The sequence below is a fragment of the Salvelinus alpinus genome, chromosome 1 (assembly GCF_045679555.1).
Source record: "Salvelinus alpinus chromosome 1, SLU_Salpinus.1, whole genome shotgun sequence".
Lineage (NCBI taxonomy): Eukaryota > Metazoa > Chordata > Actinopteri > Salmoniformes > Salmonidae > Salvelinus > Salvelinus alpinus.
This window is the reverse complement of record NC_092086.1, coordinates 1047221-1069078: the sequence shown is the minus strand read 5'-3', so window position 1 is coordinate 1069078 and position 21858 is coordinate 1047221. Positions and strand designations below refer to the sequence as shown.

The 21858-nt window shown below is 46.5% G+C and overlaps 1 protein-coding gene across 1 annotated transcript; it reads left to right on the top strand.

The window, feature by feature from the left end:
• Window positions 1-880: 880 nt before the first annotated feature.
• On the top strand, window positions 881-21792 carry LOC139568524 (monocyte to macrophage differentiation factor 2-like). Its single transcript, XM_071390406.1, has 8 exons — window positions 881-1016; window positions 3296-3377; window positions 3498-3658; window positions 13899-13973; window positions 16931-17032; window positions 17319-17388; window positions 17498-20093; window positions 20270-21792. Exons 1-7 carry the CDS (start codon window positions 988-990, stop codon window positions 17678-17680), a joined length of 702 nt encoding a protein of 233 aa, XP_071246507.1. The 5' UTR covers window positions 881-987; the 3' UTR covers window positions 17681-20093; window positions 20270-21792.
• The last annotated feature ends 66 nt before the right edge of the window (window positions 21793-21858 follow it).

The window sequence follows — 21858 nt, the reverse complement described above, 5'->3', positions numbered from 1 at the left end:
CGATCGGGTTCAAGTCTGGGCCACTCAAGGACATTCAGAGACTTGTCTCGAAGCCACTCCTGCGTTGTCTTGGCTGTATGCTTAGGGTCGTTGTCCTGTTGGAAGGTGAACCTTCGCCCCAGTCTTAGGTTCTGGATCAGGTTTTCAGCAAGGATCTCTCTGTACTTTTGCTCCATTCATCTTTCCCTCGATCCTGACTAGTCTCCCAGTCCCTGCCTCTGAAAAACATCCCCACAGCATGATGCTGCCACCACCATGCTTCACCGTAGAGATGGTTCCATGTTTTCTCCAGACGTGATGATTGGCGTTCAGGCCAAAAAGTTCAATCTGGGTTTCATCAGACCAGAGAATCTTGTTTCTCATGGTCTGAGAGTCTTTAGGTGCCTTTTGGCAAAACAGAGTTAAAAAGTTAGACATATTTGAGAAATTAAAAAAGGAAATAGTCAAATCAAATCAAATCAAAACATGGTTAGCAGATGTTAATGTAGCGAAATGCTTGTGCTTCTAGTTCCGACCGTGCAGTAATATCTAACAAGTAATCTAATAATCCCCAACAACTACCTAATACACACACATCTAAAGGGGTGAATGAGAATATGTACATAGAATATATGGATGAGCGGCATAGACAAGATGCAGTAGATGGTATAAAATACAGTAAATACAATGATATGAGTAATGTAAGATATGTAGACATTATTAAAGTGGCGTTATTTAGAGTGGCATTGTATAACGTGACAAGTGATCCATTTATTAAAGTGGCCCGTGATTGGGTCTTAATGTAAGCAGCAGCCTCTCTGAGTAGGTATGGGTAAAAGTGACTTGGCAATCAAGATAGATAATAAACAGAGTAGCAGCAGAGTATGTGAGTCCCTCCCTCCCTCCCGCCTGTTTGTGTTCAGACGCACGGGGAAATCCGTTGCGGCCTCGCTAGTTGAGAACAGTAACGGGGGCGAGTGAAACAGATGAATACATGTTGTCACCGGTATGGACTTTAAGAAGAGCCGATATGGAAGGTAGGCAGAATATTATTCTAGACAGAGGAATTCATATTTCTCTGATAAAGTGACAGTTTATTGAACTTCTTAACTAATATTGTTGTTTGTCGGTTAGTTGACAGTTGGGGTTGGTTGAAGGTTGGGGTTGGGTTGGTTGAGGTTAGGTTGGTTAATGGTTGGGTTGGTTGATGGTTGGGGTTGGGTTGGTTGAGGTTAGGTTGGTTAATGGTTGGGTTGGTTGACAGTTGGGGTTGGTTGAAGGTTGGGGTTGGGTTGGTTGAGGTTAGGTTGGTTAATGGTTGGGTTGGTTGATGGTTGGGGTTGGGTTGGTTGACGGTTGGGGTTAGGTTGGTTGAAGGTTGGGGTTGGGTTGGTTGAGGTTAGGTTGGTTAATGGTTGGGTTGGTTGATGGTTGGGGTTGGGTTGGTTGACGGTTGGGGTTAGGTTGGTTGAAGGTTGGGGTTGGGTTGGTTGAGGTTAGGTTGGTTAATGGTTGGGTTGGTTGATGGTTGGGGTTAGGTTGGTTGATGATTGGGGTTAGGTTGGTTGACGGTTGGAGTTAGGTTGGTTGACGGTTGGGGTTAGGTGTCTGATAGCTGATGTGAAGCCATGTGCACCGATGCGCTTGGGGACAAGTGTATGTGTGTGTGTGTGTGTATGTGTGTGTGTGTGTGTGTGTCTTGCCACTAGCAGGATTCAGAAACCTCTTAGATTTAAAGATCTAGTGGATCAGACGTCTGATATTCAGCGTTACTAACATTCTGTTCACTGGTACAGATTATAGGTTCCCATTCTAACGCAACAAGCGGAATGTGAGAGAGAGAGCAGGTGAAAGTTCAAGCCCAGCCGAGGTGGACACAGCCACCCCCCTAGTGTGTGTGCTCCATTATAACGTTGATACCATAGGAGGGTCGTTAGATCAGCCTTGGCCGCTCACACTAATGAGAGAGAAAGACAGGAAGAGAGAGGGAGAGAAAGACAGGAAGAGAGAGGGAGAGAGTAGGGAGGGGAGATATGGGGAGCGATATAGGCAGGAAGAGAGAGGGAGAGAGTAGGGAGAGAAAGATGGAGGGGAGATGGAGGTAGAGAGAGGGAGTGAGAGATGGAGGGGAGATATAGGGAGAGTTGGAGGGGGAGATATAGGCAGAGTTGGAGGGGGAGATATAGGGAGAGTTGGAGGGGGAGATATAGGCAGAGTTGGAGGGGGAGATATAGGCAGAGTTGGAGGGGGAGATATAGGCAGAGTTGGAGGGGGAGATACAGGGAGCGGAATTACTGGAAGGGATTTAGAGAAAATACTGAAAGGGATTTAGAGAAAATACAAACAGATTTAACACAATGTGTGGAATGACGCAATTTAACAACCACAACATGGAAGTAAATAGCTACCCTGAACATTACCCTGTCACACAGCTTCTGCTAGGCCTAAGGGACCCTGTGTGGAATCAGATAACCTGCGATGTGTGTGTGTATAACCTGACCTGGCGTCCAGCAGCACTACCCTGAACCCTGCGATGTGTGTGTTGACTTCTGAAATGTGGTTTCATAACATGTCCAGATGTGCCTCTCTCTGTAAACCGGGATTGAGAGATTTACTGCTGATTAAAGACACACACACACACACACACACACACACACACACACACACACACACACACACACACACACACACACACACACACACACACACACACACACACACTAGCAAGTAAGGTTTTAACGTGGATGTCAGAGCTCAGCAGTGTCTGACACGACTTATAGAGGCCAGGAGTCTGACACGACTTATAGAGGCCAGGAGTCTGACACGACTTATAGAGGCCAGGAGTCTGACACTACTTATAGAGGCCAGGAGTCTGACACGACTTATAGAGGCCAGGAGTCTGACACGACTTATAGAGGCCAGGAGTCTGACACGACTTATAGAGGCCAGGAGTCTGACACGACTTATAGAGGCCAGGAGTCTGACACGACTTATAGAGGCCAGGAGTCTGACACGACTTATAGAGGCCAGGAGTCTGACACTACTTATAGAGGCCAGGAGTCTGACACTACTTATAGAGGCCAGGAGTCTGACACGGCTTATAGAGGCCAGGAGTCTGACACGACTTATAGAGGCCAGGAGTCTGACACGACTTATAGAGGCCAGGAGTCTGACACGACTTATAGAGGCCAGGAGTCTGACACGACTTATAGAGGCCAGGAGTCTGACACGACTTATAGAGGCCAGGAGTCTGACACGACTTATAGAGGCCAGGAGACACATAAAACATGTCCAGTGAGTATCCTGTGTGTTCCAGGTTCATGAATGGCAGAGTTCCATCCAGTAGGAGATACCAGCCTACTGACTACGAACACGCTGCCAACTGTGCCACACATGGAGTGAGTTACACACACAACCTGTCTACAGATTCATCTCTTATCTCTGGAAACACAGCTGCTGTTCACCCTGCTGTGCCTGGTTCTACCCATAATGCCTTGTTTACCCATGATCCTCCACAGCTCTGGATCATCCCCAGCCTGGTGGGCGGGTCTGTACTCTACTTCCTGTCTGTGGACCAATGGCAGGCTGCTGCTGCCTGGTTGTACGGGGCGGGGCTTAGTGGTCTATTCATCTCCTCCACTCTGTTTCACACCGTGGTCTGGAAGATCAGACACCTCCGGTTAGTATCAGACACCTCCGGTTAGTATCTCTGTTTCACACCGTGGTCTGGAAGATCAGACACCTCCGGTTAGTATCAGACACCTCCGGTTAGTATCTCTGTTTCACACCGTGGTCTGGAAGATCAGACACCTCCGGTTAGTATCAGACACCTCCGGTTAGTATCTCTGATCAGACACCTCCGGTTAGTATCTCTGTTTCACACCGTGGTCTGGAAGATCAGACACCTCCGGTTAGTATCAGACACCTCCGGTTAGTATCTCTGTTTCACACCGTGGTCTGGAAGATCAGGCACCTCCGGTTAGTATCAGACACCTCCGGTTAGTATCTCTGTTTCACACCGTGGTCTGGAAGATCAGACACCTCCGGTTAGTATCTCTGTTTCACACCGTGGCCTGGAAGATCAGACACCTCCGGTTAGTATCTCTGTTTCACACCGTGGTCTGGAAGATCAGACACCTCCGGTTAGTATCAGACACCTCCGGTTAGTATCAGACACCTCCGGTTAGTATCTCTGTTTCACACCGTGGTCTGGAAGATCAGACACCTCCGGTTAGTATCAGACACCTCCGGTTAGTATCTCTGTTTCACACCGTGGTCTGGAAGATCAGACACCTCCGGTTAGTATCAGACACCTCCGGTTAGTATCTCTGTTTCACACCGTGGCCTGGAAGATCAGACACCTCCGGTTAGTATCAGACACCTCCGGTTAGTATCTCTGTTTCGCACCGTGGTCTGGAAGATCAGACACCTCCGGTTAGTATCAGACACCTCCGGTTAGTATCTCTGTTTCACACCGTGGTCTGGAAGATCAGACACCTCCGGTTAGTATCAGACACCTCCGGTTGGTATCTCTGTTTCACACCGTGGTCTGGAAGATCAGACACCTCCGGTTAGTATCAGACACCTCAGGTTAGTATCTCTGATCAGACACCTCCGGTTGGTATCTCTGTTTCACACCGTGGTCTGGAAGATCAGACACCTCCGGTTAGTATCAGACACCTCCGGTTAGTATCTCTGTTTCGCACCGTGGCCTGGAAGATCAGACACCTCCGGTTAGTATCTCTGTTTCGCACCGTGGTCTGGAAGATCAGACACCTCCGGTTAGTATCTCTGTTTCGCACCGTGGCCTGGAAGATCAGACACCTCCGGTTAGCATCAGACACCTCCGGTTAGTATCTCTGTTTCACACCGTGGTCTGGAAGATCAGACACCTCCGGTTAGTATCAGACACCTCTGGTTAGTATCTCTGTTTCACACCGTGGCCTGGAAGATCAGACACCTCCGGTTAGTATCAGACACCTCCGTTTAGTATCTCTGTTTCACACCGTGGCCTGGAAGATCAGACACCTCCGGTTAGTATCAGACACCTCCGGTTAGTATCTCTGTTTCACACCGTGGTCTGGAAGATCAGACACCTCCGGTTAGTATCAGACACCTCCGGTTAGTATCTCTGTTTCACACCGTGGTCTGGAAGATCAGACACCTCCGGTTAGTATCTCTGTTTCACACCGTGGCCTGGAAGATCAGACACCTCCGGTTAGTATCTCTGATCAGACACCTCCGGTTAGTATCTCTGTTTCACACCGTGGTCTGGAAGATCAGGCACCTCCGGTTAGTATCAGACACCTCCGGTTAGTATCTCTGTTTCACACCGTGGCCTGGAAGATCAGACACCTCCGGTTAGTATCAGACACCTCCGGTTAGTATCTCTGTTTCACACCGTGGTCTGGAAGATCAGACACCTCCGGTTAGTATCTCTGGTCAGACACCTCCGGTTAGTATCTCTGGTCAGACACCTCCGGTTAGTATCTCTGTTTCACACCGTGGCCTGGAAGAACAGACACCTCCGGTTAGTATCTCTGTTTCACACCGTGGTCTGGAAGATCAGACACCTCCGGTTAGTATCAGACACCTCCGGTTAGTATCTCTGTTTCACACCGTGGCCTGGAAGATCAGACACCTCCGGTTAGTATCAGACACCTCCGGTTAGTATCTCTGTTTCACACCGTGGTCTGGAAGATCAGACACCTCCGGTTAGTATCTCTGTTTCACACCGTGGTCTGGAAGATCAGGCACCTCCGGTTAGTATCAGACACCTCCGGTTAGTATCTCTGTTTCACACCGTGGTCTGGAAGATCAGACACCTCCGGTTAGTATCTCTGGTCAGACACCTCCGGTTAGTATCTCTGGTCAGACACCTCCGGTTAGTATCTCTGTTTCACACTGTGGCCTGGAAGATCAGACACCTCCGGTTAGTATCTCTGTTTCACACTGTGGCCTGGAAGAACAGACACCTCCGGTTAGTATCTCTGTTTCACACCGTGGTCTGGAAGATCAGACACCTCCGGTTAGTATCTCTGGTCAGACACCTCCGGTTAGTATCTCTGGTCAGACACCTCCGGTTATTATCTCTGTTTCACACCGTGGTCTGGAAGATCAGACACCTCCGGTTAGTATCTCTGTTTCACACCGTGGTCTGGAAGATCAGACACCTCCGGTTAGCATCAGACACCTCCGGTTAGTATCTCTGGTCAGACACCTCCGGTTAATATCTCTGTCTTTATCTCAATTTCAAATTCAATTTAAGGGGCTTTATTGGTGTGGGAAACATATGTTTACATTGCCAAAGCAAGTGAAATAGATGAAATAGACAACACAAACTGAACAGTAAACATTACACTCACAGAAGGTCCAAAGGAATAGAGACATTTCAAATGTCAGTGTTGTAACAATGTACAAATGGTTAATGTACAAAAGGGAAAATAAATCAACATCAATATGGGTTGTATTTACAATGGTGTTTGTTCTTCACTGGTTGCCCTTTTCTTGTGGCAACAGGTCACAAATCTTGCTGCTGTGATGTCACACTATGGTATTTCACCCAGTAGATATGGGAGTTTATCAAAATTGGATTTGTTTTCGAATTCTTTGTGGATCTGTGTAATCTGAGGGAAATATGTCTCTCTAATATGGTCATACATTTGGCAGGAGGTTAGGAAGTGCAGATCAGTTTCCACCTCATTTTGTGGGCAGTGTTGCACATAGCCTGTCTTCTCTTGAGAGCAAACAGTGACCTTTCTCAATAGCAAGGCTATGTTCACAGTACATAGTCAAAGTTTCTGTTCATTTAGGGTCAGTCACAGTGGTCAGGTATTCTGCCACTGTGTACTCTCTGTTTAGGGTCAGTCACAGTGGTCAGGTATTCTGCCACTGTGTACTCTCTGTTTAGGGTCAGTCACAGTGGTCAGGTATTCTGCCACTGTGTACTCTCTGTTTAGGGTCAGTCACAGTGGTCAGGTATTCTGCCACTGTGTACTCTCTGTTTAGGGTCAGTCACAGTGGTCAGGTATTCTGCCACTGTGTACTCTCTGTTTAGGGCCAGTCACACTGGTCAGGTATTCTGCCACTGTGTACTCTCTGTTTAGGGTCAGTCACAGTGGTCAGGTATTCTGCCACTGTGTACTCTCTGTTTAGGGCCAGTCACAGTGGTCAGGTATTCTGCCACTGTGTACTCTCTGTTTAGGGTCAGTCACAGTGGTCAGGTATTCTGCCACTGTGTACTCTCTGTTTAGGGTCAGTCACAGTGGTCAGGTATTCTGCCACTGTGTACTCTCTGTTTAGGGTCAGTCACAGTGGTCAGGTATTCTGCCACTGTGTACTCTCTGTTTAGGGCCAGTCACAGTGCTCAGGTATTCTGCCACTGTGTACTCTCTGTTTAGGGTCAGTCACAGTGGTCAGGTATTCTGCCACTGTGTACTCTCTGTTTAGGGCCAGTCACAGTGGTCAGGTATTCTGCCACTGTGTACTCTCTGTTTAGGGCCAGTCACAGTGGTCAGGTATTCTGCCACTGTGTACTCTCTGTTTAGGGCCAGTCACAGTGGTCAGGTATTCTGCCACTGTGTACTCTCTGTTTAGGGTCAGTCACAGTGGTCAGGTATTCTGCCACTGTGTACTCTCTGTTTAGGGCCAGTCACAGTGGTCAGGTATTCTGCCACTGTGTACTCTCTGTTTAGGGCCAGTCACAGTGGTCAGGTATTCTGCCACTGTGTACTCTCTGTTTAGGGCCAGTCACAGTGGTCAGGTATTCTGCCACTGTGTACTCTCTGTTTAGGGTCAGTCACAGTGGTCAGGTATTTTGCCACTGTGTACTCTCTGTTTAGGGTCAGTCACAGTGGTCAGGTATTCTGCCACTGTGTACTCTCTGTTTAGGGTCAGTCACAGTGGTCAGGTATTCTGCCACTGTGTACTCTCTGTTTAGGGTCAGTCACAGTGGCCAGGTATTCTGCCACTGTGTACTCTCTGTTTAGGGCCAGTCACAGTGGTCAGGTATTCTGCCACTGTGTACTCTCTGTTTAGGGTCAGTCACAGTGGTCAGGTATTCTGCCACTGTGTACTCTCTGTTTAGGGTCAGTCACAGTGGTCAGGTATTCTGCCACTGTGTACTCTCTGTTTAGGGTCAGTCACAGTGGTCAGGTATTCTGCCACTGTGTACTCTCTGTTTAGGGTCAGTCACAGTGGTCAGGTATTCTGCCACTGTGTACTCTCTGTTTAGGGTCAGTCACAGTGGTCAGGTATTCTGCCACTGTGTACTCTCTGTTTAGGGCCAGTCACAGTGGTTAGGTATTCTACCACTGTGTACTCTCTGTTTAGGGTCAGTCACAGTGGTCAGGTATTCTGGCACTGTGTACTCTCTGTTTAGGGTCAGTCACAGTGGTCAGGTATTCTGCCACTGTGTACTCTCTGTTTAGGGTCAGTCACAGTGGTCAGGTATTCTGCCACTGTGTACTCTCTGTTTAGGGTCAGTCACAGTGGTCAGGTATTCTGCCACTGTGTACTCTCTGTTTAGGGTCAGTCACAGTGGTCAGGTATTCTGCCACTGTGTACTCTCTGTTTAGGGTCAGTCAGTGGTCAGGTATTCTGCCACTGTGTACTCTCTGTTTAGGGTCAGTCACAGTGGTCAGGTATTCTGCCACTGTGTACTCTCTGTTTAGGGTCAGTCACAGTGGTCAGGTATTCTGCCACTGTGTACTCTCTGTTTAGGGCCAGTCACAGTGGTCAGGTATTCTGCCACTGTGTACTCTCTGTTTAGGGTCAGTCACAGTGGTCAGGTATTCTGCCACTGTGTACTCTCTGTTTAGGGTCAGGTATTCTGCCACTGTGTACTCTCTGTTTAGGGTCAGTCACAGTGGTCAGGTATTCTGCCACTGTGTACTCTCTGTTTAGGGTCAGTCACAGTGGTCAGGTATTCTGCCACTGTGTACTCTCTGTTTAGGGTCAGTCACAGTGGTCAGGTATTCTGCCACTGTGTACTCTCTGTTTAGGGTCAGTCACAGTGGTCAGGTATTCTGCCACTGTGTACTCTCTGTTTAGGGCCAAAGAGCATTCTTGTTTGCTCTGTTTTTTTGTTAATTCTTTCCAAAGTAAATATATTTTTGTTTTCACATGATTTGGTTGTTGGGCCTAATTGTGTTGCTGTCCTGGGGCCCTGTTTGTGTTTGTGAACAGAGCCGCAGGACCAGCTTGCTTAGGGGACTCTTCTCCAGGTTCATCTCTCTGTAGGTGAGGGCTTTGTTATGGAAGGTTTGGGAATCGCTTCCTTTTAGGTGGTTGTCTGGATTATGATAATTAGCGGGTATCGGCCTAATTCTGCTCTACATGCATTATTTGGTGTTTAAACGTTGTATGTCTGGATTCCATTAGTGTTTCCCAATACTGAAGGAGCAGATCCTGGTTGTCTATGTTCTGAGGGTCTGTCTGGATTCCATTAGTGTTTCCCAATACTGAAGGAGCAGATCCTGGTTGTCTATGTTCTGAGAGTCTGTCTGGATTCCATTAGTGTTTCCCAATACTGAAGGAGCAGATCCTGGTTGTCTATGTTCTGAGAGTCTGTCTGGATTCCATTAGTGTTTCCCAATACTGAAGGAGCAGATCCTGGTTGTCTGGCCCTCTGTGTTTCTGGTTGGATATATTCCTATGTTTATATAATCAAACCATTTTTCATTATTTGTCTGTTTTGGATTGTTGTTAAATCGGAGCACAGATAACGGGATCACAGGAAAAGTAGTGCCAGATTTCTTTGTAACATCACCGTTAGCTGGCGCAGTGACCAGGTCGCCACGGCTCATGGAAGGCGTCACCGTGCACGCAGAGATCACCTCTGGGAAATTCTCTCTCATCGGTAATCCCTACAGGAGACGACTTAGATGAAACCACTAGAGATGGAGACACGCCACACACGCTCACCTGCCAAGTTATTCCCAAGGATAACGTTGATACCCTCAATACACACGAAGGACCCCACAACAACCTCACCTTTCACCAGTTCAGTATTCAACCTCAGGTTATGTAATGGAACTGACAGAGTGTTCAAACCTATTCCCCCAATCAGTCTCAGCAGAGAAGGGTAACACAGACTACAGCAAACGACTCAAGAGGTACCTGTGTCACAGGATCTTCAACGGCACTGGGTCGCTACTTCCTAACAGAGATACTAAAACCCTCCGTAATGAAAGGGAAATAATCTGGTTCAACTGGGACTTTCACACGCCCCTGGGCATGAGACGGAGTGACAGGAGTGAACTGATGTGGGACAGGCGCTGCTAACGCCATAGGCTTATGTTTAACTTTAGCACGAGTACTGAATTTACTCTTAGCCCTGAGAACAGGAACCCTGACAGTAGTGACACTCTTGACTGAAGTCAGCTTTACCACGGGAGCCATGCTCAACCCTAGATGAATGAAACTCTGCCCGTGAACCAGAGTGTCTGAGTGGGCGGGGCCCACATCTCTCCGAACTGTCACGGTGAGCGCTACTGGTGGAGAAGTCAGATGCAGAGAGTTGTGAACAGGCGCACACTTTATTTGGGTCGAGGCAATAAAACAGACGGACGCCACTGCGTCAAAACCTCCAGCCAAAGGGAAAAAGTGCAAGGCGCGAAACAGTCACAAACAATGAGCAAATGTTACAATAAACAACCTTCGTGAAATACCACGGAAATAACGGGAAAAGACACAGCCTGGCGTGTACACACGAAACACGTAACAATTACAATATCACACAAAGACATGGAGGGGAACAGAGGAATAAATACATGTAGATTGATTGGTGAATGAAAACCAGGTGTGCAGGGAACAAGACCAAACAAATGGAACAATGGAGTGGTGATGGCTAGAAAGCCGGTGACGTTGACCGCCGAACGCCGCCCGAACAAGGAGTGGAGCCGACTTCGGCGGAAGTCGTGACAGTACCCCTCCCCCCTTGACATGCGGCTCCAGCAGCGCGCCGCCCCCAGCCTCGGGGATGATCCGGAGGGTGAGGCGCAGGGCGATCCGGCCGGCGACGGTGGAACTCCCGCAGCAGTTCAGGGTCCAACACATCCACCACCGGAACCCAGCACCTCTCCTCCGGACCGTACCCCTCCCACTCCACGAGGTACTGAAGGCCCTCGCCTTCCAGACCCTCGACGTGACCTGCGGACCCCGATCAGACACTATGTCCTCAGGCACCCCGTAGTGCCCGTAGGGAGACCGGGCAAAGGGAGGAGACAACAGGTCTTAGAAAAACGATCCACAACGACCAGGATCACGGTGTTACCCTGTGAGGGAGGAAGACCGGTAAGGAAATCTACCGACAGGTGCGACCACGGCCGTTGTGGAACGGGTAAGGGTTGTAACTTACCTCTGGGTAGGTGCCTAGGAGCCTTGCACTGGGCGCACACCGAGCAGGAGGAAACATAAACCCTCACGTCCTTTGCCAAGGTGGGCCACCAGTACTTCCCAGTCAGACTGCGCACCGTCCGACCGATCCCCGGATGACCTGAGGAGGGTGACGTGTGGGCCCAATAGATGCTGGTCACGGACAGCAGACGGAACGGATGCCCGACGGGACACTGGAGGGGAGCGGGCTCGCCTGGAGGGGAGCGGGCAACGCCTGCTCAATGTCCGCGTCCAGCGCTACCAGGCAGGAGGCCTGAGACGAGGGCAGACACCCTCTCCCTTCCCGAGGGAGCCGGGTGAACGGTGGCCAGGTATAGGTCCAGCTGTAATAGGAACCCCTGGCACCATGCTGCCGTCCCATCATCCTCCCTGGGAAGGGAGAGATGCATCCCCCTGGGACTGGATCCGGACGGGTCGGGTAGACAGATCCCCGGTTGGGCTGGTCGAGGCGCTGGAGAGACTTCCTGTTAAAACCCGTCATAATGCAACAAAATACTATGCGCCAAAATATCTAGAAACCATCCTTATTACTGTGCTTCTACACCTGCATTGCTGCTGTTTGGGGTTTTAGGCTGGGTTTCTGTACAGCACTTTGAGACATCAGCTGATGTAAGAAGGGCTATATAAATACATTTGATTTGATATTATCCCGGACGAGCCCCCCGCCCGTCACGAACCGGCTCACAGCTCATATCAAAGAGGGAGACAACGTGGAGAATAGCAACTACAGTAAACTATAAACAAGTAACAGTGGTGTGTGTAATCAGCAGTGTAAGTGAGTGGTTGGGTGCAGAGATGTGATAATGAGGGGTGTTGAAAGGTGACAAAACAAACAAACAAAATGGCACAACCAAAATCAGTGTGTCTGTATGCAGAGAGTCTCCTCCATGAATGGGGGAAAGGTGTATATATCCCCAGGCCCAGGTCCCATTTCACTGACGACCCTCCCAGCTCTGCCCACTGACATCCTATTAAGGAAGGAACAAGAGAAAAGAGAAAGAATTTGTCAGACAGAGTGGGAGGGTCATCGCAGAGCGGGAGGGTCGTCTCAGAGCGGGAGGGTCGTCTCAGAGCGGGAGGGTCGTCGCAGAGCGGGAGGGTCGTCGCAGAGCGGGAGGGTTGCAGCAGAGCGGGAGGGTCGCCGCAGAGCGGGAGGGTCGTCGCAGAGCGGGAGGGTCGTCTCAGAGCGGGAGGGTCGTCGCAGAGCGGGAGGGTCGTCGCAGAGCGGGAGGGTCGTCGCAGAGCGGGAGGGTCGCCGCAGAGCGGGAGGGTCGCCGCAGAGCGGGACGGTCGCAGCAGAGCGGGAGGGTCGCAGCAGAGCGGGAGGGTCGCCGCAGAGCGGGAGGGTCGTCGCAGAGCGGGAGGGTCGTCGCAGAGCGGGAGGGTCGCCGCAGAGCGGGAGGGTCGTCGCAGAGCGGGAGGGTCGTCGCAGAGCGGGAGGGTCGCCGCAGAGCGGGAGGGTCGTCGCAGAGCGGGAGGGTCGTCGCAGAGCGGGAGGGTCGTCGCAGTATAATTACTGTGTGTAATAACTGTGTGTAATAACTGTGTGTATAATAACTGTGTGTAATAACTGTGTGTATAATAACCGTGTGTATAATAACTGTGTGTAATAACTGTGTGTAATAACTGTGTGTAATAACTGTGTGTGTAATAACTGTGTGTAATAACTGTGTGTGTAATAACTGTGTGTAATAACTGTGTGTGATAACTGTGTGTGTAATAACTGTGTATAATAACTGTGTGTGTAATAACTGTGTGTGTGTAATAACTGTGTGTGTAATAACTGTGTGTATAATAACTGTGTGTGTAATAACTGTGTGTGTAATAACTGTGTGTGTAATAACTGTGTGTATAATAACTGTGTATGCAATAACTGTGTGTAATAACAACTGTGTGTGTAATAACTGTGTGTAATAACTGTGTGTATAATAGCTGTGTAATAACGGTGTGTGTAATAACTGTGTGTATAATAACTGTGTGTATAATAACTGTGTGTAATAACTGTGTGTATAATAACTTTGTGTATAATAACTGTGTGTATAATAACTGTGTGTGTAATAACTGTTATAACTGTGTATAATAACTGTGTGTGTAATAACAGTGTGTGTAATAACTGTGTATAATAACTGTGTATAATAACTGTGTGTAATAACTGTGTATAATAACTGTGTATAATAACTGTGTATAATAACTGTGTGTATAATAACTGCGTGTATAATAACTGTGTATAATAACTGTGTATAATAACTGTGTGTAATAACTGTGTGTAATAACTGTCTGTAATAACTGTCTGTAATAACTGTGTGTAATAACTGTGTGTATAATAAATGTGTATACTAACGGTGTGTATAATAACTGTGTGTATAATAACTGTGTGTATAATAACTGTGTGTAATAACTGTGTAATAACTGTGTGTAATAACTGTGTGTGTAATAACTGTGTGTATAATAACTGTGTGTAATAACTGTGTATACTAACTGTGTATAATAACTGTGTATAATAACTGTGTGTCTCTCTACAGTAAAGTGGAGCAGCGTTTCCACATGGGTGACAGAATGGCCATCTACTTCTTCATCGCTGCTTCCTACACCCCCTGGTAGGTGTGTGTGTACCCCCTGGTAGGTGTGTGTGTATCCCCTGGTAGGTGTGTGTGTGTGTGTGTACCCCCTGGTAGGTGTGTGTGTGTACACCCCCTGGTAGGTGTGTGTGTGTGTGTACACCCCCTGGTAGGTGTGTGTGTGTGTACACCCCCTGGTAGGTGTGTGTGTGTGTACACCCCCTGGTAGGTGTGTGTGTGTGTACCCCCTGGTAGGTGTGTGTGTGTGTGTGTGTGTGTACACCCCATGGTAGGTGTGTGTGTGTGTACCCCCTGGTAGGTGTGTGTGTGTGTACCCCCTGGTAGGTGTGTTTGTGTGTGTACACCCCCTGGTAGGTGTGTGTGTGTGTACCCCCTGGTAGGTGTGTGTGTGTGTGTACACCCCCTGGTAGGTGTGTGTGTGTACACCCCCTGGTAGGTGTGTGTGTGTACACCCCCTGGTAGGTGTGTGTGTGTACACCCCCTGGTAGGTGTGTGTGTGTGTACCCCCTGGTGTGTGTGTGTGTGTGTGTGTGTGTGTGTGTGTGTGTGTGTGTGTGTGTGTGTGTGTGTGTGTGTGTGTGTGTGTGTGTGTGTGTGTGTACACCCCCTGGTAGGTGTGTGTGTGTGTGTGTGTGTGCACACCCCCTGGTGTGTGTGTGTGTGTGTGTGTGTGTGTGTGTGTGTGTGTGTGTGTGTGTGTGTGTGTGTGTGTGTGTGTGTGTGTGTGTGTGTGTGTGTGTGTGTGTGTGTGTGTGTGTGTGTGTGTGTGTGTGTGTGTGTGGCTGCACCTGTGAGAGCATTTTAGCTTAACACTAAACCTACTTTTCCGTGGAGGAGTTGTTTCTAGGTTAATGCTGAGGGAGTTGGGTCCATGGTCATGTGTTTCTAGGTTAATGCTGAGGGAGTTGGGTCCATGGTCATGTGTTTCTAGGTTAATGATGAGGGAGTTGGGTCATGTGTTTCTAGGTTAATGCTGAGGGAGTTGGGTCATGTGTTTCTAGGTTAATGCTGAGGGAGTTGGGTCCATGGTCATGTGTTTCTAGGTTAATGCTGAGGGAGTTGGGTCCATGGTCATGTGTTTCTAGGTTAATGCTGAGGGAGTTGGGTCCATGGTCATGTGTTTCTAGGTTAATGATGAGGGAGTTGGGTCATGTGTTTCTAGGTTAATGCTGAGGGAGTTGGGTCATGTGTTTCTAGGTTAATGCTGAGGGAGTTGGGTCCATGGTCATGTGTTTCTAGGTTAATGCTGAGGGAGTTGGGTCCATGGTCATGTGTTTCTAGGTTAATGCTGAGGGAGTTGGGTCCATGGTCATGTGTTTCTAGGTTAATGCTGAGGGAGTTGGGTCCATGGTCATGTGTTTCTAGGTTAATGCTGAGGGAGTTGGGTCATGTGTTTCTAGGTTAATGCTGAGGGAGTTGGGTCCATGGTCATGTGTTTCCAGGTTAATGCTGAGGGAGTTGGGTCCATGGTCATGTGTTTCTAGGTTAATGCTGAGGGAGTTGGGTCCGTGGTCATGTGTTTCTAGGTTAATGCTGAGGGAGTTGGGTCCATGGTCATGTGTTTCTAGGTTAATGCTGAGGGAGTTGGGTCCATGGTCATGTGTTTCTAGGTTAATACTGAGGGAGTTGGGTCCATGGTCATGTGTTTCTAGGTTAATGCTGAGGGAGTTGGGTCATGTGTTTCTAGGTTAATGCTGAGGGAGTTGGGTCCGTGGTCATGTGTTTCTAGGTTAATGATGAGGGAGTTGGGTCCATGGTCATGTGTTTCTAGGTTAATGATGAGGGAGTTGGGTCCATGGTCATGTGTTTCTAGGTTAATGATGAGGGAGTTGGGTCCATGGTCATGTGTTTCTTGGTTAATGCTGAGGGAGTTGGGTCATGTGTTTCTAGGTTAATGCTGAGGGAGTTGGGTCCATGGTCATGTGTTTCTAGGTTAATGCTGAGGGAGTTGGGTCCATGGTCATGTGTTTCTAGGTTAATACTGAGGGAGTTGGGTCCATGGTCATGTGTTTCTAGGTTCATGCTGAGGGAGTTGGGTCATGTGTTTCTAGGTTAATGCTGAGGGAGTTGGGTCCATGGTCATGTGTTTCTAGGTTAATGCTGAGGGAGTTGGGTCCATGGTCATGTGTTTCTAGGTTAATGCTTAGGGAGTTGGGTCCATGGTCATGTGTTTCTAGGTTAATGCTGAGGGAGTTGGGTCCGTGGTCATGTGTTTCTAGGTTAATACTGAGGGAGTTGGGTCCGTGGTCATGTGTTTCTAGGTTAATACTGAGGGAGTTGGGTCCATGGTCATGTGTTTCTAGGTTAATGCTGAGGGAGTTGGGTCCATGGTCATGTGTTTCTAGGTTAATGCTGAGGGAGTTGGGTCATGTGTTTCTAGGTTAATGCTTAGGGAGTTGGGTCCATGGTCATGTGTTTCTAGGTTAATGCTGAGGGAGTTGGGTCCATGGTCATGTGTTTCTAGGTTAATGCTGAGGGAGTTGGGTCCATGGTCATGTGTTTCTAGGTTAATGCTGAGGGAGTTGGGTCCATGGTCATGTGTTTCTAGGTTAATGCTGAGGGAGTTGGGTCCATGGTCATGTGTTTCTAGGTTAATTCTGAGGGAGTTGGGTCATGTGTTTCTAGGTTAATGCTGAGGGAGTTGGGTCATGTGTTTCTAGGTTAATGCTGAGGGAGTTGGGTCCATGGTCATGTGTTTCTAGGTTAATGCTGAGGGAGTTGGGTCCATGGTCATGTGTTTCTAGGTTAATGCTGAGGGAGTTGGGTCCATGGTCATGTGTTTCTAGGTTAATGCTGAGGGAGTTGGGTCCATGGTCATGTGTTTCTAGGTTAATGCTGAGGGAGTTGGGTCATGTGTTTCTAGGTTAATACTGAGGGAGTTGGGTCATGTGTTTATAGGTTAATGCTGAGGGAGTTGGGTCCATGGTCATGTGTTTCTAGGTTAATGCTGAGGGAGTTGGGTCATGTGTTTCTAGGTTAATGCTGAGGGAGTTGGGTCCATGGTCGTGTCACATGCGGTGGATAATCTGGGTCATGGCAGTTATCGGCTCCACGTACGTCTTCTACTTCCACGAGAGGTACCACACACACACACACACACACACACACACACACACACACACACACACACACACACACACACACACACACACACACACACACACACACACACACACACACACACACACACACACACACACACACACACACACACACACACACACAGGACTGCTACGTCTTCCTCTGCAGGTACCACACACACACACACAGACACACACACACACACAGACACACATTACACACACACACACACACACACACACACACGACGTTGATAATCTCAGTTGATGTCACTCCCTGCAGGTATAAACTGGTGGAGTTACTAGGATACGTGGCCATGGGGGCGGGGCCTGCACTGGTCATCCTGTCCATGGTAACACACACCAGTGATCGTCCAGAAACATTTACCTAAAGTCAATGTTGAAGCTTTCCAAGGAGTTTATCCCCTAAACCCTGATATCGTGTGTTTGTGTTTGTTGCAGGCGGACAGGGCAGGTTTGTGTGAGCTGGCGGTGGGCGGGGTTTTCTACGTAGTGGGTGTGGCCTTCTTTAAGAGCGATGGAGTCGTCCCATTCGCTCACGCCATCTGGCACCTGTTCGTTGCCATGGGAGCAGCTACACACTACTACGCTATCTGGAGACACCTGTATACACCTGGACACTGAGACACACACCTACCGTGGTGCTAGCTAAACAGTGATCTGGTCTGACTTTACATAGTGACATTACCACAACCAACTGTTACAATTATTAGTAGTAGTAAAAGTACCACAGTTACTAACATGCTGGAAACAGGCTTTGATTAAATAATGCCTGTATGTTCCACACCAGAAGGATCTCTCTCTGTCCAATTAGAGACAGGAATCCATGAACTACCAGAAGGATCTCTCTCTCTGTCCAATTAGAGACAGGAACCAATGAACTACCAGAAGGATCTCTCTGTCCAATTAGAGACAGGAATCAATGAACTACCAGAAGGATCTCTCTGTCCAATTAGAGACAGGAATCAATGAACTACCAGAAGGATCTCTCTGTCCAATTAGAGACAGGAATCAATGAACTACCAGAAGGATCTCTCTGTCCAATTAGAGACAGGAATCAATGAACTACCAGAAGGATCTCTCTCTGTCCAATTAGAGACAGGAATCAATGAACTACCAGAAGGATCTCTCTGTCCAATTAGAGACAGGAATCAATGAACTACCAGAAGGATCTCTCTGTCCAATTAGAGACAGGAATCCATGAACTACCAGAAGGATCTCTCTGTCCAATTAGAGACAGGAATCAATGAACTACCAGAAGGATCTCTCTCTGTCCAATTAGAGACAGGAATCAATGAACTACCAGAAGGATCTCTCTCTGTCCAATTAGAGACAGGAATCAATGAACTACCAGAAGGATCTCTCTCTCTGTCCAATTAGAGACAGGAATCAATGAACTACCAGAAGGATCTCTCTCTGTCCAATTAGAGACAGGAATCAATGAACTACCAGAAGGATCATCAAGGACAACAACCACCCAAGCCACTGCCTGTTCACCCCGCTATCATCCAGAAGGCGAGGTCAGTACAGGTGCATCAAAGCTGGGACCGAGAGACTGAAAAACAGCTTCTATCTCAAGGCCATCAGACTGTTAAACAGCCACCACTAACATTTAGCGGCCGCTGCCAACATACTGACTCAACTCCAGCCACTTTAAAAATGGAATTGATGGAAATTGATCAAAAATGTATCACTAGCCACTTTAAACAATGCCACTTAATATAATGTATATGTATATACTGTACTCTATATCATCTACTGCATCTTGCCATCGGTGTCAGTATAAAGGTACCACAGTATTACTCCTTAAAGGTGTCAGTATAAAGGTACCACAGTATTACTCCTTAAAGGTGTCAGTATAAAGGTACCACATTATTACTCCTTAAAGGTGTCAGTATAAATGTACCACAGTATTACTCCTTAAAGGTGTCAGTATAAAGGTACCACAGTATTACTCCTTAAAGGTGTCAGTATAAAGGTACCACAGTATTACTCCTTAAAGGTATAAAGGTACCACAGTATTACTCCTTAAAGGTACAAAGGTACCACAGTATTACTCCTTAAAGGTGTCAGTATAAAGGTACCACAGTATTACTCCTTAAAGGTGTCAGTATAAAGGTACCACATTATTACTCCTTAAAGGTGTCAGTATAAAAGGTGTCAGTATAAAGGTACCACAGTATTACTCCTTAAAGGTGTCAGTATAAAGGTACCACAGTATTACTCCTTAAAGGTGTCAGTATAAAGGTACCACAGTATTACTCCTTAAAGGTGTCAGTATAAATGTACCACAGTATTACTCCTGAAAGGTGTCAGTATAAAGGTACCACAGTATTACTCCTTAAAGGTGTCAGTATAAAGGTACCACATTATTACTCCTTAAAGGTGTCAGTATAAAGGTATCACAGTATTACTCCTTAAAGGTGTCAGTATAAAGGTATCACAGTATTACTCCTGAAAGGTGTCAGTATAAAGGTATCACAGTATTACTCCTTAAAGGTGTCAGTATAAAGGTATCACAGTATTACTCCTGAAAGGTGTCAGTATAAAGGTATCACAGTATTACTCCTTAAAGGTGTCAGTATAAAAGGTGTCAGTATAAAGGTACCACAGTATTACTCCTTAAAGGTGTCAGTATAAATGTACCACAGTATTACTCCGTAAAGGTGTCAGTATAAAGGTATCACAGTATTACTCCTTAAAGGTGTCCGTATAAAGGTATCACAGTATTACTCCTTAAAGGTGTCAGTATAAAGGTATCACAGTATTACTCCTTAAATGTGTCAGTATAAAGGTACCACAGTATTACTCCTTAAAGGTGTCAGTATAAATGTACCACAGTATTACTCCGTAAAGGTGTCAGTATAAAGGTATCACAGTATTACTCCTTAAAGGTGTCAGTATAAAGGTACCACAGTATTACTCCTTAAAGGTGTCAGTATAAAAGGTGTCAGTATAAAGGTACCACAGTATTACTCCTTAAAGGTGTCAGTATAAATGTACCACAGTATTACTCCGTAAAGGTGTCAGTATAAAGGTATCACAGTATTCACAGTATTACTCCTGAAAGGTGTCAGTATAAAGGGATCACAGTATTACTCCTTAAAGGTGTCAGTATAAAGGTATCACAGTATTACTCCTGAAAGGTGTCAGTATAAAGGTATCACAGTATTACTCCTTAAAGGTGTCAGTATAAAAGGTGTCAGTATAAAGGTACCACAGTATTACTCCTTAAAGGTGTCAGTATAAATGTACCACAGTATTACTCCGTAAAGGTGTCAGTATAAAGGTATCACAGTATTACTCCTTAAAGGTGTCGTTATAAAGGTACCACAGTATTACTCCGTAAAGGTGTCAGTATAAAGGTACCACAGTATTACTCCGTAAAGGTGTCAGTATAAAGGTACCACCGTATTACTCCTTAAAGGTGTCAGTATAAAGGTACCACAGTATTACTCCTTAAAGGTGTCAGTATAAAGGTACCACAGTATTACTCCTTAAAGGTGTCAGTATAAAGGTACCACAGTATTACTCCTTAAAGGTGTCAGTATAAAGGTACCACAGTATTACTCCGTAAAGGTGTCAGTATAAAGGTACCACAGTATTACTCCGTAAAGGTGTCAGTATAAAGGTACCACAGTATTACTCCTTAACGGTGTCAGTATAAAGGTACCACAGTATTACTCCTTAAAGGTGTCAGTATAAAGGTACCACAGTATTACTCCTGAAAGGTGTCAGTATAAAGGTATCACAGTATTACTCCTTAAAGGTGTCAGTATAAAGGTACCACAGTATTACTCCTTAAAGGTGTCAGTATAAAGGTATCACAGTATTACTCCTTAAAGGTGTCAGTATAAAGGTATCACAGTATTACTCCGTAAAGGTGTCAGTATAAAGGTACCACAGTATTACTCCTTAAAGGTGTCAGTATAAAAGGTGTCAGTATAAAGGTACCACAGTATTACTCCGTAGTAAATAGTTATTGACAAGACATTTCAGCTTTTCATTTTGTATTAATTTGTAAAAACTTCAAAAAGCATAATTCCACTTTGACATTATGGGGTATTGTTTAGGCCAGTGAGAAACATCATAATCTATTTTAAATTCAGGCTGAAACACAAAATGAATACTTTCTGAAGGCACATGTCTGTCCTGTCTAGTATAACTATATCTAGATGTCTGTCAGTCCTGTCTAGTATAACTATATCTAGATGTCTGTCATTCCTGTCTAGTATAACTATATCTAGATGTGTCATTCCTGTCTAGTATAATTATATCTAGATGGCTCAGTCAGTCCTGTCTAGTATAACTATATCTAGATGTCTGTCAGTCCTGTCTAGTATAACTATGTCTAGATGTCTGTCATTCCTGTCTAGTATAACTATATCTAGATGTGTCATTCCTGTCTAGTATAATTATATCTAGATGGCTCAGTCAGTCCTGTCTAGTATAACTATATCTAGATGTCTGTCAGTCCTGTCTAGTATAACTATATCTAGATGTCTGTCAGTCCTGTCTAGTATAACTATATCTAGATGTCTGTCATTCCTGTCTAGTATAATTATATCTAGATGGCTGTCAGTCCTGTCTAGCATATCTAGATGTGTCAGTCCTGTCTAGTATAACTATATCTAGATGTGTCATTCCTGTCTAGTATAACTGTATCTATGATCTTCACTCAGGAACTAAGAGATTTCTATAAGAGAAACTGTTGATTAAAAGAGATCTATAAAACACGTGTGTGTGTGTGTGTGTGTGTGTGTGAAAACAAATACAGTGAGCTCAAAGTATTAGAACAGTGA

Bases quoted from the DNA above. Each gene is read 5' to 3' on its own strand.
- LOC139568524 (XM_071390406.1), top strand. From the start codon at position 988: ATGGACTTTAAGAAGAGCCGATATGGAAG. The intron at 3,378-3,497 runs GTGAGTTACACA...GATCCTCCACAG, and splicing joins CCAACTGTGCCACACATGGA to CTCTGGATCATCCCCAGCCT. The intron at 13,974-16,930 runs GTAGGTGTGTGT...ATGTGTTTCTAG, and splicing joins GCTGCTTCCTACACCCCCTG to GTTAATGCTGAGGGAGTTGG.